General features: G+C 39.5%; 1 protein-coding gene and 1 long non-coding RNA gene across 4 annotated transcripts in view; one reads left to right on the top strand and one right to left on the bottom strand.

Moving 5' to 3' along the window:
* ANKAR (ankyrin and armadillo repeat containing) overlaps nt 1–15243 on the bottom strand; it is a 60558-nt gene extending 45315 nt beyond the window's left edge. For 2 of the 3 annotated variants that reach the window (XR_014829382.1, XM_084999200.1), the window contains exons 1-5: nt 15159–15243; nt 12068–12703; nt 4253–4690; nt 3014–3177; nt 2257–2360 (exon numbers count right to left, since the gene is read on the bottom strand). Coding sequence is in view for 2 of the 3 variants with exons in the window: in XM_084999200.1 (XP_084855326.1) it covers nt 2257–2360; nt 3014–3177; nt 4253–4690; nt 12068–12668 (1307 nt within the window). In the remaining variant the exon portion in view is untranslated. Of the gene's footprint in view, nt 1–2256; nt 2361–3013; nt 3178–4252; nt 4691–12067; nt 12704–14625; nt 15049–15158 lie in introns of those variants that run through there. The other variant, XM_084999201.1, reaches the window with a different exon arrangement.
* The window catches only part of LOC146396043 (uncharacterized), a 152683-nt gene that overhangs the window by 38883 nt on the left and 97489 nt on the right, over nt 1–16311 (top strand). The gene's annotated exons all lie outside the window — the stretch shown is intronic.

Genomic DNA, 16311 nt, shown 5'->3' with positions numbered 1-16311 from the left:
CTTAGGGAAACACTCCATTATGAACTGATCAGAGGTTAATTCTCTCTCTTCCCTTACCTTTACTTCAATTCCAATTTTCTGAATATAATAGACCCCTGCATGGATAGAGGCATGTTTGAGGACCTGTTAGCATTTATTCGAGGTTGTCATTCTTCCTGTACACCATCCTCTTCCCCCCAAAGCAAACTAGACCACAGAATATAAACTAAATCTGTCTTCACGCATACTTCACAGGTACTTCTCCAGGCCAGGTGGTGGGATTTGTCACTTTGTTCATGGGCCCCAACTTGTGGATGTGCTAACTTCATTTCTGGGGACTTGCCTAACTTACTAGATTCCAGCCTCCAAAATTGAGGAGCAGTTATTCTTATTCCTACTCAGATGTGAAGACTTTCAAATCATAGTGGTGACAGGTTCATGGACCTTAAGGAGCTATATGGCTTAAGACCATAATGGATGACTAAACTACATTTCTAGAAGAAAACATCTCACCTTTCCTTGGTATTATACTCACTGCTAAAAGTGGGCACCGTAAATAGAGCCCCAAGGCCTGCAAGACCGTGTCCATAGATCTGGGCTCAAGGGATGTCCTTTAGTGTTTGGCTGGCCCAGCTCTAAATCATTCTGCTCCAAGAGAATCTCAGTGTCAGAAACCTCTGTCTTTTCATATACTTCTTCAGGGAGCTGGCTCTGGCTGTGGTAAATTGCTATGGAATCAGAAGCTGCTGACTACATTTGGGGCCCTAGTGCTCAGTGGTGTACTCTCAGATTACTGCTCAAGTAATGACACAAACTTATCAATTTAACAAATACCAGGGGGAGGTGGGCTGATTTCTTTTAGAAATTCAGTTTCATCATGCAATGCAACTCAAGCATCAAAATCAGCAAGGGGCTGTCCTACCATAGAAACTGGAGAAGCAGCAGGTGATAGAGGGTCATTGTACCCTGAAAAAGTCTCTTAACACAGAATTATGTAAACCTATGCATAGACCCACACTGGCCCACACAGAAGTGATTACTGGAAGCCCAGAAAGCCCAGATAGGCAGCGCTATGAGGGAGTCCTCATCCAAGCACTTCCATGCATCTTGAAAGAAATTTATCATCTTTTGTTTTTTTGAGGGCCACACCTGTGGCATATGGAAACTCCCAGGCTAGGGGTCAAATTGAAGCTATAGCTACTGGCTACACCACAGCTACAGCAATATGGCATCCAAGTTACATCTGCAACCTATACCACAGCTCACAGCAATGCCAGATCCTTAACCCACTAAGTGGGGCCAGGGATTGAACCCATGGCCCCATGGACACTAGTCGGGTTTCCAACCCACTGAGCCACAACAGGAACTCCCTATAACCTTTGTCTTTACTTCTTCACATCCCATGAACTCTCTCCAATCTTACCCTTCAACTTACTACACATAGTCACATCTAAAATTCTCTTTATCAAGTCATTGCCAAATGTAGAGGACTCTTTTAGGTCTTAAATTGACTTGGCCTTTTCCTCTGTTGAATTTGATGCTTTTAACTATTTCCATATTTTAAAAATTCTCCCCATTTGGTTACCATACTTTCATACTTTCTTGGTTCTCCTCTACCTCTAGCCACTCCTTCTTAGTTTCTTTTGCTTTCTCCTCTGCTACTCTCCACCTCCCTTTAAAAGCTGCCATTCTCCAGAGTTCCTGATGTGGTCCTAGCCTCTCAATTACTTCTGAGACTTTAAGAAAAACAAACTCCTGTGTGCTTTAAAATCTCTAATCTCTACCTCTGACTTAAATGCACTCTGCACTCTATTTCCCTTATTTAGAAATTTCCATGTCCAAAATAAGAAAATCCTAGAACTTACATAAAAGATACTAGCAATACTGAGAGAAAAATAGTGCTGACAGGCATAATGTGACCCAGCAGAGGAAGTGGATTTAATATATTCCTCATCTAAACAAAGGAGTGTGTGCTGAGTCCACTGCTTTTGAGTGGGCCCAGAGGACTTGAGCCCCACCTCCTACCCCATTTAACCACTGTGTTCATTATAAGAACCAATTATAATATCTAAGGATTATTACACAGAATGTATTAAAGTGTATGAAGTGATAAATATAACATTTAATACTTTGTACAGTCTGTAGTTATTCACAGGGACTATTATTGTTCCAGGATCCCCATCCTGAGGTTTTAAGTTAGTCTTTTCATTTTGACACTTTCCTGGTTTTCTGCTTTCAGCAAATTATGACACTGAATAATTACTGAAAGTTCCTTACCTTTTTCCATTAAATTTTAGGACTGGTATTGAGTAATATTCTCTGTATCCTGAATCTTCTGCAAATGTATTAGCAGCACAATCCCGTATTTTTTCTAAATTGTTCTAAAATATAAGTTATATTGCTGAAAAAACTTTACACACATCTCAGTAATTATGACTTATTTTAGATGAACTTGTATACATGTAAAGGACAAATTTTAAATAAAATATCCCCTAAGACCCAGGTAATAACTGTATGTATCCAGTCTCTTCTTTGGAATTGAGGGAAAATTTTTTTCAAGATATATAATATAGGGAAAGTAGAAAAGCAATGACAATTAAAATGTATTATGTTTGTATTAAATTCCAGATGAAGAATTATTGTAGTTCTTAAACTCTAGAGGGTCTCTAGTCTAATACTAATCTTTGAGAAAAATGGAAGAATATGTATAGAATATTCAAAGATTTCTACTATACTCTTCAGCTAACTATTCTAGGGCAAATATGGCCCATTAGAAGTCTGTAAATTCTGCAGGGATGATAGTTGTACCTAGCTTATTCATCATTTTGTCTCTGACATTTAACACAGGGCCTTAGATATACTCACAATTAATGTATGTTACCGAATATATGAAGATTTTGTGTGTGTGTATGGCTTGTGAAGATAGTCATTTGGAGAGCTGCCTAGTGACTGTAACAGCAGAGACTCTGGTTGAAGAATTGGATAAAAGAGCTGTGAAGTGACAAACCATTTCAGAAACAATAATAATTAAAACCTTAAAATCTTCCAAAGCATTCTCAATTGAAGGGGTGCTGATATCAAATTCAATTCCTCCATGAACATGAAAATACTGATCCTCTTTGTAGTGAAAATTCTGGCATTTAAAATCTCTTCCATAAATAAATGGAGGCAATTCTCGCTCTGTCTTGACCTTGTCATCTTCAAAAATGAAAATAAACTTTTGTTTAAAAATTGAACAACAGCATGTAAGCAATCATATTTTGGAGGTCTAAACATTAAAATATATCATACATTTTGGGAATTTTCTGCAGTTTCATTGTACAGACATTTCAAAAGAATAGTCAAAACATTATTCTACTTACCAATTTTTACGTGTGAGCTCAAGACTAACATCTTACCCCCCAATTATCAGGAAAGATTTCAAACACTGTCCCTTAGAGAATCTTTAGTTAAATAAACAAAAGTTGTAAAAAGATACATTATAAAGAATGTATCTCTCACATGACAAAAATAACCAGCCCATTTTTTGGGAAAGCAATGAAACCAACATTTATTTTGAAAAGTAATTTTCTAAAATCCTGGCAAGGATTAGGTTTATTCAATATTTTGACTAGTTAACAGGATATGGTTTCATCAATATAAGGTATAAACTGTATTTTGAGAAATGCAAAAGGTTCAGAAAAGTACAAAGAAAAATGTAACACCCTAATTTCACCACCTGGAGGTGAACTATTAACATTTAGTTATACTTACTTCCAATAAATTAAGTAATCAAACATTACAGATATAGTTAACAACCTCTTTAAGAATATTAGTTCCATACACATGACACTTCCTCTACCCTCATCCTTAGACAAGCACTGCCATGAGTCCATTTTTAAGTAGTTCAAAGATATGGATTATAATCTTCACCATCCTAATTCTCATGATACAAGTTTTCACTAAATAATTTGTAAAATTCCTACTGAAAACTTGATACCTGAACAGAAATCCTACTGTGATAAGCCTACATGAGCACCAATGCTCACTAATGAGTTCTCAGAACTCATTATAAGTCTTTCAATAGCCCTTATAAATTGGTATATATACCACATATTGTGTGAATATACCAAGTAGTTCTAATTATGTTGGAGACATTACATTTTGTTTTTAATTTCTAACAGGCTACAGCTTGATTATATGCTTAGACTGACACACTAGAAACAAAATTGAATTTAAATATAAGTTCAATATATATCTACATTTTATATTTAATTTTTGGTGACACTCTTACCTGAAAAAGGCTGAAGCAGACTACTTAAATATGGAACTTTCATCTTCTTTTTTAAACTTAGTAGAAATGGAGTCAAAAAACATATTAATTTTAGGTATCCTATCCCTTTTCTGATTTCTTTTTTTTTCTCAAAGTGTTTTTGAATAATCTTTTTTTGAAGATATAATCTTTGCTGTAATCTTTGGTAGGTACAAATATCAAGATAATCCTGATTATATTTTACAGCATTAGTAAGCCAATAGGCTGTTTCAAATATAAAAACATTTTCATACTGTTGAACTTGTGTGGTACTGAATGTCAACTTTAACAGAATATTTTCAGCATATTTCATAAATAGAGCTTTTTCTTCAGGGCTATTGGGATTATATGTTGGATCTTCATTCATGTCTTCATCATAGATTCCATTAAAGTCTGAATCCTTTGTAATGTCAATCAAACCTTCAAAGTAAAAAAGAAAAATTTTAGGGAGTGGGAGACTGGGAATTTGGGGTTAATAGATGCAAACTATTGCCTTTGGAATGGATAAGCAATGAGATCCTGCTGTATAGCACTGGGAACTATATCTAGTCACTTATGATAGAGCATGATGATGTGAGAAAAAAGAATGTATACATGTTTGTGTGACTGGGTCGCCTTGCTGTATAGTAGAAAATTGACAGAACACTGTAAACCAGCTATAACGGAAAAAATAAAAATCATTATTAAAAAAAGAAATATTTTATTTTATTTTATTTTGCTTTTTAGGGATGTACCTGCAGCATATGGAAGTTCCCAGGCTAGGGGTTGAATCAGAGCTATAGCTGCAGGCCTCCACCCACAGCCACAGCCACATCTGCAACCTACACCACAGCTCACACTAATGCCAGATCCATAACCCACTAAATGAGGCCAGGGATCAAACCCGCAACCTCATGTTTATACTAGTCAGATTCGTTTCCACTGGGCCACAGCAGGAATTCCAAAAAAAGAAAAAGAAAAATTTTAGATGGTGAAAACTTCATACCTGGCTTCTAGATAAATAGAGTCGATTGAACATAGGGTTTCATCTTGAAACCTCACCAAAATGACAGCTAAGGGATAATGAAATGCCAGTAATATTGTCAAAGGAGAAAAGCAGATGGATGTGTGTTAACCAAGCAGAGTAAAGAAAGATAGAAGCTTGTGGAATTAAAAAGAATTGATTTTCATTCCCTTTGGAGGAATGCAATATCATGGAAACATCATAACACAAGTTCCATCTTTAATCAAAGAAAACATGGAAGAATAACAAGAAATGTGATCTTCCTTTAAGCAGAGATCAGCTTCTTACTTGGGCATGAAGTATAATTTGCTTTTTCAGGTCATATATCACACATTCCTTCTTTTTGCTGATAACAGAAGCTATACATATATAACAAATAACTTGCCTCCTAACTTATATGATGAAACAAGAATTATAACTTGATTTTGGAGTTCCTGTCGTGGCTCAGTGGTTAATGAATCCGAATAGGAACCATGAGGTTGCGGGTTCGATCCCTGGCCTCGCTCAGTGGGTTAAGGATCCAGCGTTGCCATGAGTTGTGGTGTAGGTCGCAGACGCGGTTTGGGATCTGGCATTGCTGTGGCTCTGGCGTAGGCCAGCGGCTACAGCTCCGATTAGACCCCTAGCCTGGGAACCTCCATATGCCTCGAGAAGCAGCCCTAGAAAAGGCAAAAAAACAAACAAACAAACAATAAATAAATAAATAAAGTAAAATAAAGAACCCAATTTAAAAAGAAAAAGAAAAAAAACCTTGATTTTTCTCTATATTATAAATGACAAATCTCTTATGTTACATTTTCTTCCCGTTTATTATGATGAAATTAAAGACTTTCTTGTCATCAAATTGTCTCTTTTAAGATAGTTACATCTATAAGGTTACCCTTTAATTTAGGCTTGAGAAAATGACTTAGAATCATAAAATATAACTGCAGAGAATGTGGAGTTATTTTGTATCATATGTTTATTAAAGTGTAAATAATACATCAATGTGCCCCCTCTTTCTTTTTTTTCTTCCTCAAATCTATATACTAAAAAAAAAAAGTCTTGGATTTTTAGGATGGCCGCTATGATTCATCTTCCTCTTGCAAAAGAGTTAGTAAGATAAATTATTAGGAGATTATAAAGAAATTAAAGCATTTCTGACAGTTAAAATAGCTTTAAACATAAGCCAGAGCACTACTGATGCCTCTAAAACTTTGGGGCTTGGGGAGATAGGAGCTAGAATGTAGCAAGTGAATTTTCACTCCAGAGGGAAGAAAAGCTTAGAAATTGGAAGCACGTGGAAACTATGAAAGACAGGCCATGGTGTAATTTTTTTTTAGAAAATAGGTTCAAAGTCTGATTAAAGTGTAGTAAGGCACCCCACCCCACCCCACCTTCCACCCCCCACCTCAGCCCCAGATCACCTTCTCCAGTTGCCACAGCCCCTCCCCTCCCTAACAGTGCTGGGAAGCACAGTGGAGAGGCTGGAGGAGAGGCAGTACAGAAAACCAGGCTAAGTGAGAGTCTGCAGGCTGAATGGGGAGACCCACAGCCTCTTCCCTTTCTCTGGCTCCAGCCTCATTGTCTCCTCCCAGCAGGAGACTGGAGGAAGCAGACCAATCAAAAAGACCTTTAGATAGAGCACTTGGGGAAGGTTCCCCAGACATAAGGCAAGGTTTCCTCCTATGCAGTGTACCAGTCAGTAAGCCAGCTCCTGCCCCACTCCTCCACCAGGATGGAATAAACAGCAAGGATTGTTAGAGGAAGGCCTCTCAGATGAAAGACAGAAACTAGCAAGGGGGGTGGGGGGTAGGGGAGAGAAAGGATAGAGAATGGAAGAATGGGGGAATGAATGGATTTGGGAGACCAGTAAAGCAAAGTGCCTAGAGAAGATTCAGTCAGCTCAGATGGGAGGAGGATGCAAGTGTGGAGAGAGACATCTTTAAGGAGAAAATGGAGATGCTGAACTACCTGGTATTTCACATCACTGAGAGGAGCTCAACATTGCCATTCAAAAGTTTGGGACTGAACTGATAAAGACAATTGAAAACTAAACTATTTTTTTTTAATTGCACAATTGTTCACATCACAAAAAATACAAAAGTTATTAATGAAAGAAAATGTGATCCCAGCATGTTATGCAAATCATCTGGGAAGATATGTACAAAGTCATAGCGAAGTAAAAAAATGAGAGAGGACTTAACCAAAAATTGGATATAACTAAATTTGGAAGATAGGGGAGCGGTGGATACAAGACTCCATTGTTTTACCCTCCATTGTATTATCCCCTGTCCTAATTTTGCTCCTGAACTCCAAATTCTTTTCCCATGCCTAATGTCTTTGACCTAAATGGCACAGAAGCACTCCCAAACAAAATCCATGTTTCCTTCTCCCTCAAATCTGCTTTTCTTTCATTCCATATCACAATTAAAAGCACTATTTATCTATCACTTCCTCAAACTGAAAACCCGAGTTTCCTTCAATTTCCTTTCTCTTACAATCTGTTATTAACCATTTAATTTCTACATGTACTGAAAATTTACTATGTGCCAAGCACTGTAGATGTGATGAGAATTTAAAGACAAAAAGATACACTTTTCTGTGCTCTAAGTTCTCAAGCACAGAGAATATACTAAGGAAGACAGATGAAGCCAATAATTTCAATACAAAATGGTACATGTGCACAGAATAGAGGAGGCTACATCTGAATCAAGTCTTGAAAATGAGTAGCAATAACCTGGGGAAGAATGCAGAAAAGTGTGGTGAGGAGTTCCCATCATAGCTCAGTGGTTAACGAACCCGATTAGTATCCATGAGGACTGATTAGTATCCATGAGGGCGTGGGTTTGATCCCTGGACAGTGGTTTAAGGATTCCGCATTGCCATGAGTGGTGGTGTAGGTCACTGACGCGACTTGGATCCCACGTTTCTGTGGCTGGGCAGCTATAGCTCTGATTTGACACATAGCCTGGGAACTTCCATATGCCACAGGAGCAGACCTCAAAAGAAAAATAAATAAATAAATAAATAAAAATTTTAAAAAAGAAGAGTGGGGTGAGAGGGAAGAATATTCCAGATAAAGGACAGGAATGAGCAGAGGCATAAAAAATAACCATTTCACTTCATCGGCTTTTGGTATGAAATAAGGTCATCTGATTAAAGGACCTGCCTTAATTAGAATCCCTTCTCAGCAAACTGGATATGATCAGATTTTTGGTGTGCTCTATTCTTCACTGCTGTTGCTACAGGCTTTTAATTTTTTTAAATCAAAGTATAGTTAATTTACAATATTTTGTTACTTTTGAGTGTATGGCAAAGTGAGTCAGTTACACACACGTATATACGTTTTCAGATTCTTTTCTATTATATGTTATTTCAAGATATTGAGTATAGTTCCTTGTGCTATAATAGTTACTTATGTATTTTATATATAGTAGTGTGTATATGTTAATCCCAAACTCCTAATTTATTCCCCCTACTATTCCTTTTGGTAGCCATAAGTTTGTTTTCTATGTCTGTGAGTCATTTCTGTTTTGTACAGTGCAAAGCTATCAGAGAAGTGAATTTTAACTTGGCCTCACTGAAAAATAATTGGCCTCCTGCAGAGTTTCTTGGAAATCCATTATAGATACAGTGTTTAAGGCAATCACATGGTCAGCTGTAAGGTTTGAACCACAGTCTCCCAGTCAAGAGAGAAGGTGCTGTTTCCCCAAACATGAAAAATGATACAGCAGTTTTTACCACTATCTTGCCACCACACAGCAGCCACTACAAGCACTAAGCTAAGAGCACAGGGCTAGAGCCAAATTTCCATGAGTCACACTCTATATCAGACAGCTTTGTTTTCCTACCTCACTTCCTCCTAGACCATATTTCTCACTCTAGCTCTGGTTGCATGGACTAGGTCTACATGGATATAACTTGACTGCATCTGCCTCAGATGCACCACGTGGCCCTCATTTCTGCCCTGGGGCTTCTCTGCCACTGTTGCATTGGACCCCTGATAGAACCCATCCAGCCCTTCTGATGCATGAACAAATCTGCATGAGGGAGTTTACTTCCATGCAACCTTTGACCAATGTGGGAGAGGAACCAGGGAAAACCTGCTCCCGTCTTGCATCCCTCAGGCTGACAATCTTGAAGTGTACTCTATGGAACTGCTCAGAGAGTCTCAGCAAAACCATCCCCAATTGTCCAAGTGGTGGAAGTGCAATAGCATATCCTTGGATTGATGATTCCTCCTTTTCAATTCACTTGTTCTGTTCCTCACTCCTGTTCTTTGGAGTCATTTCCCATGAACTACTCTGATTTCAGCCCTCATTTCAGGCGATTTTGGGGGAACCTAGCCTAATACACATTGCTCTTGTATGCTGGTATCAGACCCTGCGTTTCCTTAAGCATGCAGCATACAAGTCCCATCACCTGAGAGTCCAGGTCCTTTTCCTGCTCTGCAGGATTTCATAGTGATGCTCTAGATGTGGTGCATGATGGGGAACCTGAGCCTATTCCTGCTGCTGCCTCTGTGAGTTTGCTCCTGCAAACTCCACTCCAGTATGTCTCATGTGTGCCTCTTGGGTCATGTCCCATAGTTTGCACTATACCATTGTTACAGTGCCTGAAGCAGGCTGATGCTGCTGGTTCTTCAGCAGACTCTAAAAATGCAGTGGCGGGAGAAGAGAATCTCTGTCCCCATATGATGCCCTTCTGTGATTGATCAGCTGGCAGCCAACATTACAAAGTGTTTTAGTGTAACACACACAGTACTTTCTCCAAGGCACATAGAGTAGAGATACTGGATTTGTAAAGATTTCCAGCCTCATTCATATATTGTGAAAGAGGGATTAGAGGCAAAGAGAGCAGTCAGAAAGAGGCTGCAGTACGTAAGGCTAGATAAAAGGGTGTTCTGTATCAGGGTATTGAAGTAGAGATAAGCCAAAGTAGATGATTTTGAGATATTTTAGAGGCAGAATCATAACAGTTATGAATTCCCACCCAGGAAAGGAGAATTAAGTAGAAATGTCCAGGGCTGACGTTTAGATGTGTATCAAAAGGACCACAGTGTTAAAATACTGAAATCTTGCATATTGTGTAATAAATTGCATTGCAACATCCCTGAGCTCTTTGAATGGCGTCTTCCCCTTGGATAGCCTGGAAAGCTCCATGATCCAGCAGAGGGTACACAGGAAAAGCAGAAGGTCTCTGAGATCCTATTCCAGCACTATTGCTGATGTCTGTTCTGATTGGTCGGTGCTTAGGCCATGCTGGTGGTTAATTATTTTGAATATCACCCCCAAAAACGTAGGCAATGGAAGACAGACAACTTTAGTCTCTTGGTGCTCCCCAACTCTACCTACAATGTGATTAGAGATTTTCTCTCCTCAACCTGGAGAACCACTGTGAGCAAATCCTCATAGAGGGTGGCCTCACATGTGATGGACAGCTGAATTCAATAGGCCAGATGCTGGGCCACCAAGTGCTTGATATAACTGATTTAATTTTATTATCACTAAGAAGGAACCCTCTGTCCTTAGTTATAAAACAGGACATGTTTTCCCTCCTGCCCTGGCCACATCTCTTCTTCCTACTGATGCTCTCACTGGATAGTCCAAAGGCTCTTGAGACTTTAACATATGAATGACTAAATCCTCGATGTGCACTTCTAACCCCGATCGCGCTCCAGAATTTGACTTCTACAATGGAAGTTTCCACTTAGACATATGAATCTTAAAAAGGCTCACTCTTTCTTTACCAGTCAATCTATCGGCTCTGGCCTTTACTTTGCTTGACACGTGCCAGATTGGAATGATGGTTCCAAGTATGCAGAGAAATAATCTGACCTGTGCCATGTTCCCTACTGTCTTCCAGTGATTAGTGACTAGATCACCAGATAACTTCCAGGATAAAAGGGTCATCAACTACTAAAAGGACATCTTAGTTTAGTCACATTTTATTTATGTGACATGAACTAGCTTTGGAGGTCCTAAACTATCAGAAGGGATAGTACTTCTGGGTGAATGCTAACAAGTGTTTTAAAGATTTTGACCATGCCATATTCTCTTCAACAAGGCATCTGCATGATGTCAAAGAATCAGTAGCCTTTAAGAGGGAACTTCCAGACCAGTCAAGGGGATGCAGAAATTAAAGGAATTTACTAGACATTACTGGTAGTCTTTTGCATTTATTCACCATAATCACCCGAAGACCTAAAAAGTTAGAAGAGATTTTTTTAGATTCCAGTTACAGCTATAATCTTTTAGAAACCAGTGATCCTCCAATCCTAGGTACTCTGCACCTATCCCATGGCGTCTGTCCTGATTCTTCCAACATTACACTGAGTAATTCTTTCCCAGAGAAAGAGAATTTCTGCCTATACTCACTGCTCTTGGATCTTGCTTAATTACCCTGCATGGAAGTGAGAGTTATTAGCTATGTAAACTGTCTTTGAGACACAGAGGTACCATCTCCAAGAGATAGTTCTACTTGCTGGTATACACAAAAGCTACAGAGCCTGAAACAGATCTGGAAATCCAACCTAGCAGGTGAGTAAGCCTGCTCTACTGTCATCAGGCAAATCTTGTTCCTAGGTATTTGAACTTCACAGCAGTCTAGTCATAGATATAGTAAATAGCAAACGAATACTTTTGCAGTTCAGGTCCTAAGATTCAGAAGGTGACATTGGAAAGATGGATTTTTTGGAATTTAAAAATCTCTTTTAAGAAATGTGGCTAAATCCATAAAACTGAGCCACAGATAAATTGCACTTAAATTTTAAAAAGGCTTCTAGTAAAAATAAAACATATTAACTCTCTTACCTGCTGAACTGAACTCTGCAAAAATATCTCTGTTTGTTTGAGGCTTCCCATCTGGATCAATGTCCATGATGGTACGCCACAATTCAGAGAATCTAGCTCGTTTTTCTTTGGGCATGTATATTCCATGCCATAGTGCTTTCAACATGTAGTCAATATTGATCAGAATTTGCCCAATCCTGGTATCATAATAAGCTGGAGGTAATTGACAGGAAGAACTCTGATCATAATTTGCTTCTAAACTGATTGAAGGAATTTGATTTAAGCAATAAATTCCAACAGCCAATTCCCTTATGATCTGATGGACTTCTCTATAGTCTAAGAGGGCAGTAGGGTCCACAGGAGTCAGCAGGATTGCAGTGGAGAAGCCTACATTATTCATTTGACTCATAATTCCACATGGGATGTCTAGTTGGGAGCGGACATCTTCTTTAGCAGACAACCAGCTGACCAGTGCAGTAGTTAGCAACTCTTGTACTTCACTCCGATCATATTTTTCAAAAAAAGCAGAAGCATTTCTCTGTACTGCCAAATTTTCCAGGTAAGTTTCTTCATCTTGAATTTGATCAAATCTAGGTGCTCCTTTTTTGGGCAATCTTAACATTCCTAATTAATTCACGTGGGTCCTTTTTGAAGTTTCTGCAATGAATAAAAGGAAAAAGATAAGCAATACAATCTGCCATGGTACTGAAGCTAAATTTCTCAAGAAATAAATCTGGGAGAGTTCCTGTTATGGCTCAGTGGAAACAAATCTGACTAGCATGCATGAGGACACAGGTTCAATCCCTGGCCTCGCTCAGTGGGTTAAGAATCCAGTGTTGCTGTGAGCTGTGGTGTAGGTTGCAGCCGCAGCTCAGATCTGGTATTGCTATGTCTGTGGCATAAGCCGGCAGCTGTAGCTCTGATTTGCCCCCTAGCCTGGGGACCTCCATTTGCCACAGGCATGGCCCTAAAAAGACAACAAAAATAAAAATAAAAAAATTAAACTTATGCAATGTTATATATAGATCAATTACATCTCAATTAAGAAAAAAAGAAAGAAATCTGCATCTTCCATCTTTATTAGGTTAACTGTTTCATGATCAACCATTACATTTTTTCAATTAAGATTGTTTTAAATTGATATATAAGTGATATACATTATATTAGTTTCAGGTGTACAGTACAACATATTAATTTGATATTTGTATATATTTTGAAATGATCACAATTAAGTCTAGTTAACATCTTTCACCATACATAATTACAGAATTTTTTTTCTTGTGGATGAGAACTTTTAAAATTTACTCTTAGCAACATTCCAATATGCAATATGGTATTATTAATTATAGTTGCCATGCTGTGCATTATATCCCAGTGACTTATTTATTTTATAACTGAAGTTTGTTCTTTTTGACTTTCTTTACCATTTTGCCCACCCTATCCCCTGCCTCTGGCAACCACCAATCTGTTCTCTGTATCTGTGTTTGGGTTAGCTGTTTGTTTTTAGATTCTACATATAAGTGAGATCATACAGTATTTGTCCTTCTCTATCTGGCTTATTTCCCTTAGTATAATGCCTTGAAGATCCATCCAGTTTGTCACAAATGGCAAGATTTCATTTTTTTATGGCTAAATAATAGCCCATTATATATGTATAAACATTCCATTTTCTTCATCCATTAAGCTGTCAATAAACACTTAGGTTGTTTCAATATCTTGACTTGTAAATAATGCTGTGATAATTATGGGTGGTCGATATATCTTTTGGAGTTAATGTTTTCAGTCTTTGAATAGCCAGAATATGGTAGTTCCAATATATTTTTTCAGGCTTAAATGAACTGCAGCATTAAAAAGTTGAAATCTGAATTAAAACAAAATTGCAGAATTTTTAACATTAATCACTTTAATATTAATCATTTTATCATTAAATCATAATTCTGCTTTTCAAAATAAGCCAAAAAAACCTAAGAATTATGTCAAAAAGAAATATAAGTTTATATATGAGAAGCTACTGCTGCATACCTAATCTTTTTTTGTTGTTGTATAGGCTTTTTTTTTTGCTAGGTCTGTTTTGTTTTCAGGGTTTAAAAAAAAAAAAAGCAGAGACAAGATGTGCCTGCTTAACTTTCTATTTCTGTGCAATGCTTCTCTCTTCCTGGAATAGTAATAACCATAACGACTATTTATTGAGCATTTACTATTTGCCCAGCTCTATGCGCAATATTTTATTTATTTCATTTAATTGGCCCATCTGTAGTGAAATCACCTGGGCTTGCTTCGACAGATTGCTGGATCCTACCCTAGAGTTTCTTTCCGATTCAGTCTCTTGGAGCTGGGCCAGAGAATTTCCCTTTCTGAAAAAACTAGATGCTGCTGATACAGGCAGGGCTCTTTGAGAACCCAGCTCGGCGAGACAGGCGCTGGAATCCCAACTTTATAGACGCAGAAATGGAGACTAGGAAGGATATAGGATGGACCTGAGGTTTCACACCTTCAGAATCAGAACTAACCTAGGTTTGTCCATCAAGTCCACGTGGACACGGGAAAAGGGAAAGGACAAGGAAAGGGAAGAAACCCACTTGGAGATGATACTTTTCTTGTCCAGGAGAGGGAAGCTGCGTCTACGCTGGTCCCCGGGGTATTCCCGGGGCGAGGACAGTGGTCGTCTCCAATGGCCTCTCACTGGGCTCGAGTCCACGGTTAGGAGCCCCACGTGGGCAAAGGCGAGGGCGAAGGGAGCTGCTGCAGGGAGGACGGGAGGCACTTTTCCTGAGCCGAGGGCCTGGAGAGGCCTGTTTGTACCTCGAGGACGCCAGGCTCTCCTGGGAGCCCAGAGCCTCACCTGGGGTCCAGCAGTCGGCCTTGACCCACCGCCTCCCAGGCGCCGGCAAAAGCCGTTGGTCCTCGGGGCCTGGGGACACCCGGGCCGGGCTGCGCCGCAAGGGGGAGCCACTGTGCTCCCGCGGCCAGGTCCGCCCCTCACTCCCGCGCAGGCTTTGCCTGCGGCTCAGACTCTTCCCCGGAAGATGAGACCCGCCCCTACCCCGCCTCTTCAAACTTCGTGCTTTGTGCTTTGTGCTCAGGACACCGGGAAGCTCTATCATTAACCTACCTTCACTATTTGTCTCTGAGAAAGCTCACAAACATAAGCGGCGGCAAGGGAGCCAGGCTCTGGGGTAATCCTTAGATGGAATCCCATCTCCTCCTTCATTCTTTGATTCAACAAACATTTACAGAACGCTTATGAGCCAGGCACTGTGCCAGGAGTTGGAAACCCTGGAAAATGGCAGACACAAAACCTCAAGGAATTTACAGTTACGGAGATAATCATACAGCTGTATTTAAACAGTGCCATAAATGTCAGATGTAGTGACAGCACAGGAAGGAAAACCAACCATGACCATGGTTTGGGAAAGGCTGCCCTGAGGCGGTGATCTTTTAAGCTGAGCCCGATGAAAAAGCTATCCAAGCAGAGTTAGAGAGGTAGCTTTCCATGGATAGGGAACAACAGGTGATGAAGAAATGAGCTGAGGAGAAAGCTGAAATTTTTGAGAAACTCAACAAAACTTTGCATAGACAAGAGAAACGTGTGCATAAAATTAGGACAAGGAGGTAGGTGAGGGCCAGACTATTCAGGCTGCTGGGTTAAAGATTATGGACTTTATTCTGAAAGTTTAGGCCAGATTGGTGGCAGTAGAGGGTAGGTGCAGGCTAGAGTGGTGGCGGTGGAGATGGAGGGCTGAGGACGAGTTTGAGAAATAATGAGATGGCCTTTGGGAGCAGTTTGAAAAACCGCAGTGTTTAAAACAGGTGTTTGTCTAGGTGACACCCAGATTTCTCTCAGGAGCAATGGGGGATCAGGGCAAGATTAAGAGTTCAGTTGTATCTGTGAGAGAACCAAGTAGAGATGTCAGATGTGCCTTAGATACACAGATCTGAGAAAAAAAATGGCAGCTTGGGTTCGATATATACATCTGTGCAGGCTTAGGGTAACTGAAGCCAGGAGAGTAGCGGAAATCACCACAGGAGAGAATACAGAAGAGTTGAGAACTTGGGATGGAGACCTGAGAAATTTAATATTTAAGGGTCAGGTGGAGAAGGTGGAGGCAGCAAAGAATATAGAGCAGGCAGTCAAGAGGGCAGGAGGAAAACAAGATTGGTTACAGAAGCCAAGAGAAAGAGAATGGCCAACTTCATGAGATGGTGCTCTAGGTCTAGGGAGATGAGAACTGAAACATTTCACTGAATTTAGCAACGTGGAGGCT

This window comes from Sus scrofa, chromosome 15 (genome assembly GCF_054392235.1).
Source record: "Sus scrofa isolate SSC_HxYL_T2T_F1_AM1 chromosome 15, Sscrofa_HxYL_maternal_Yorkshire_Landrace_v2.0, whole genome shotgun sequence".
In the NCBI taxonomy this organism is placed as follows: domain Eukaryota; kingdom Metazoa; phylum Chordata; class Mammalia; order Artiodactyla; family Suidae; genus Sus; species Sus scrofa.
Note: the sequence above shows the minus strand (reverse complement) of the source record. Positions and strands in the feature narration are given on the sequence as shown.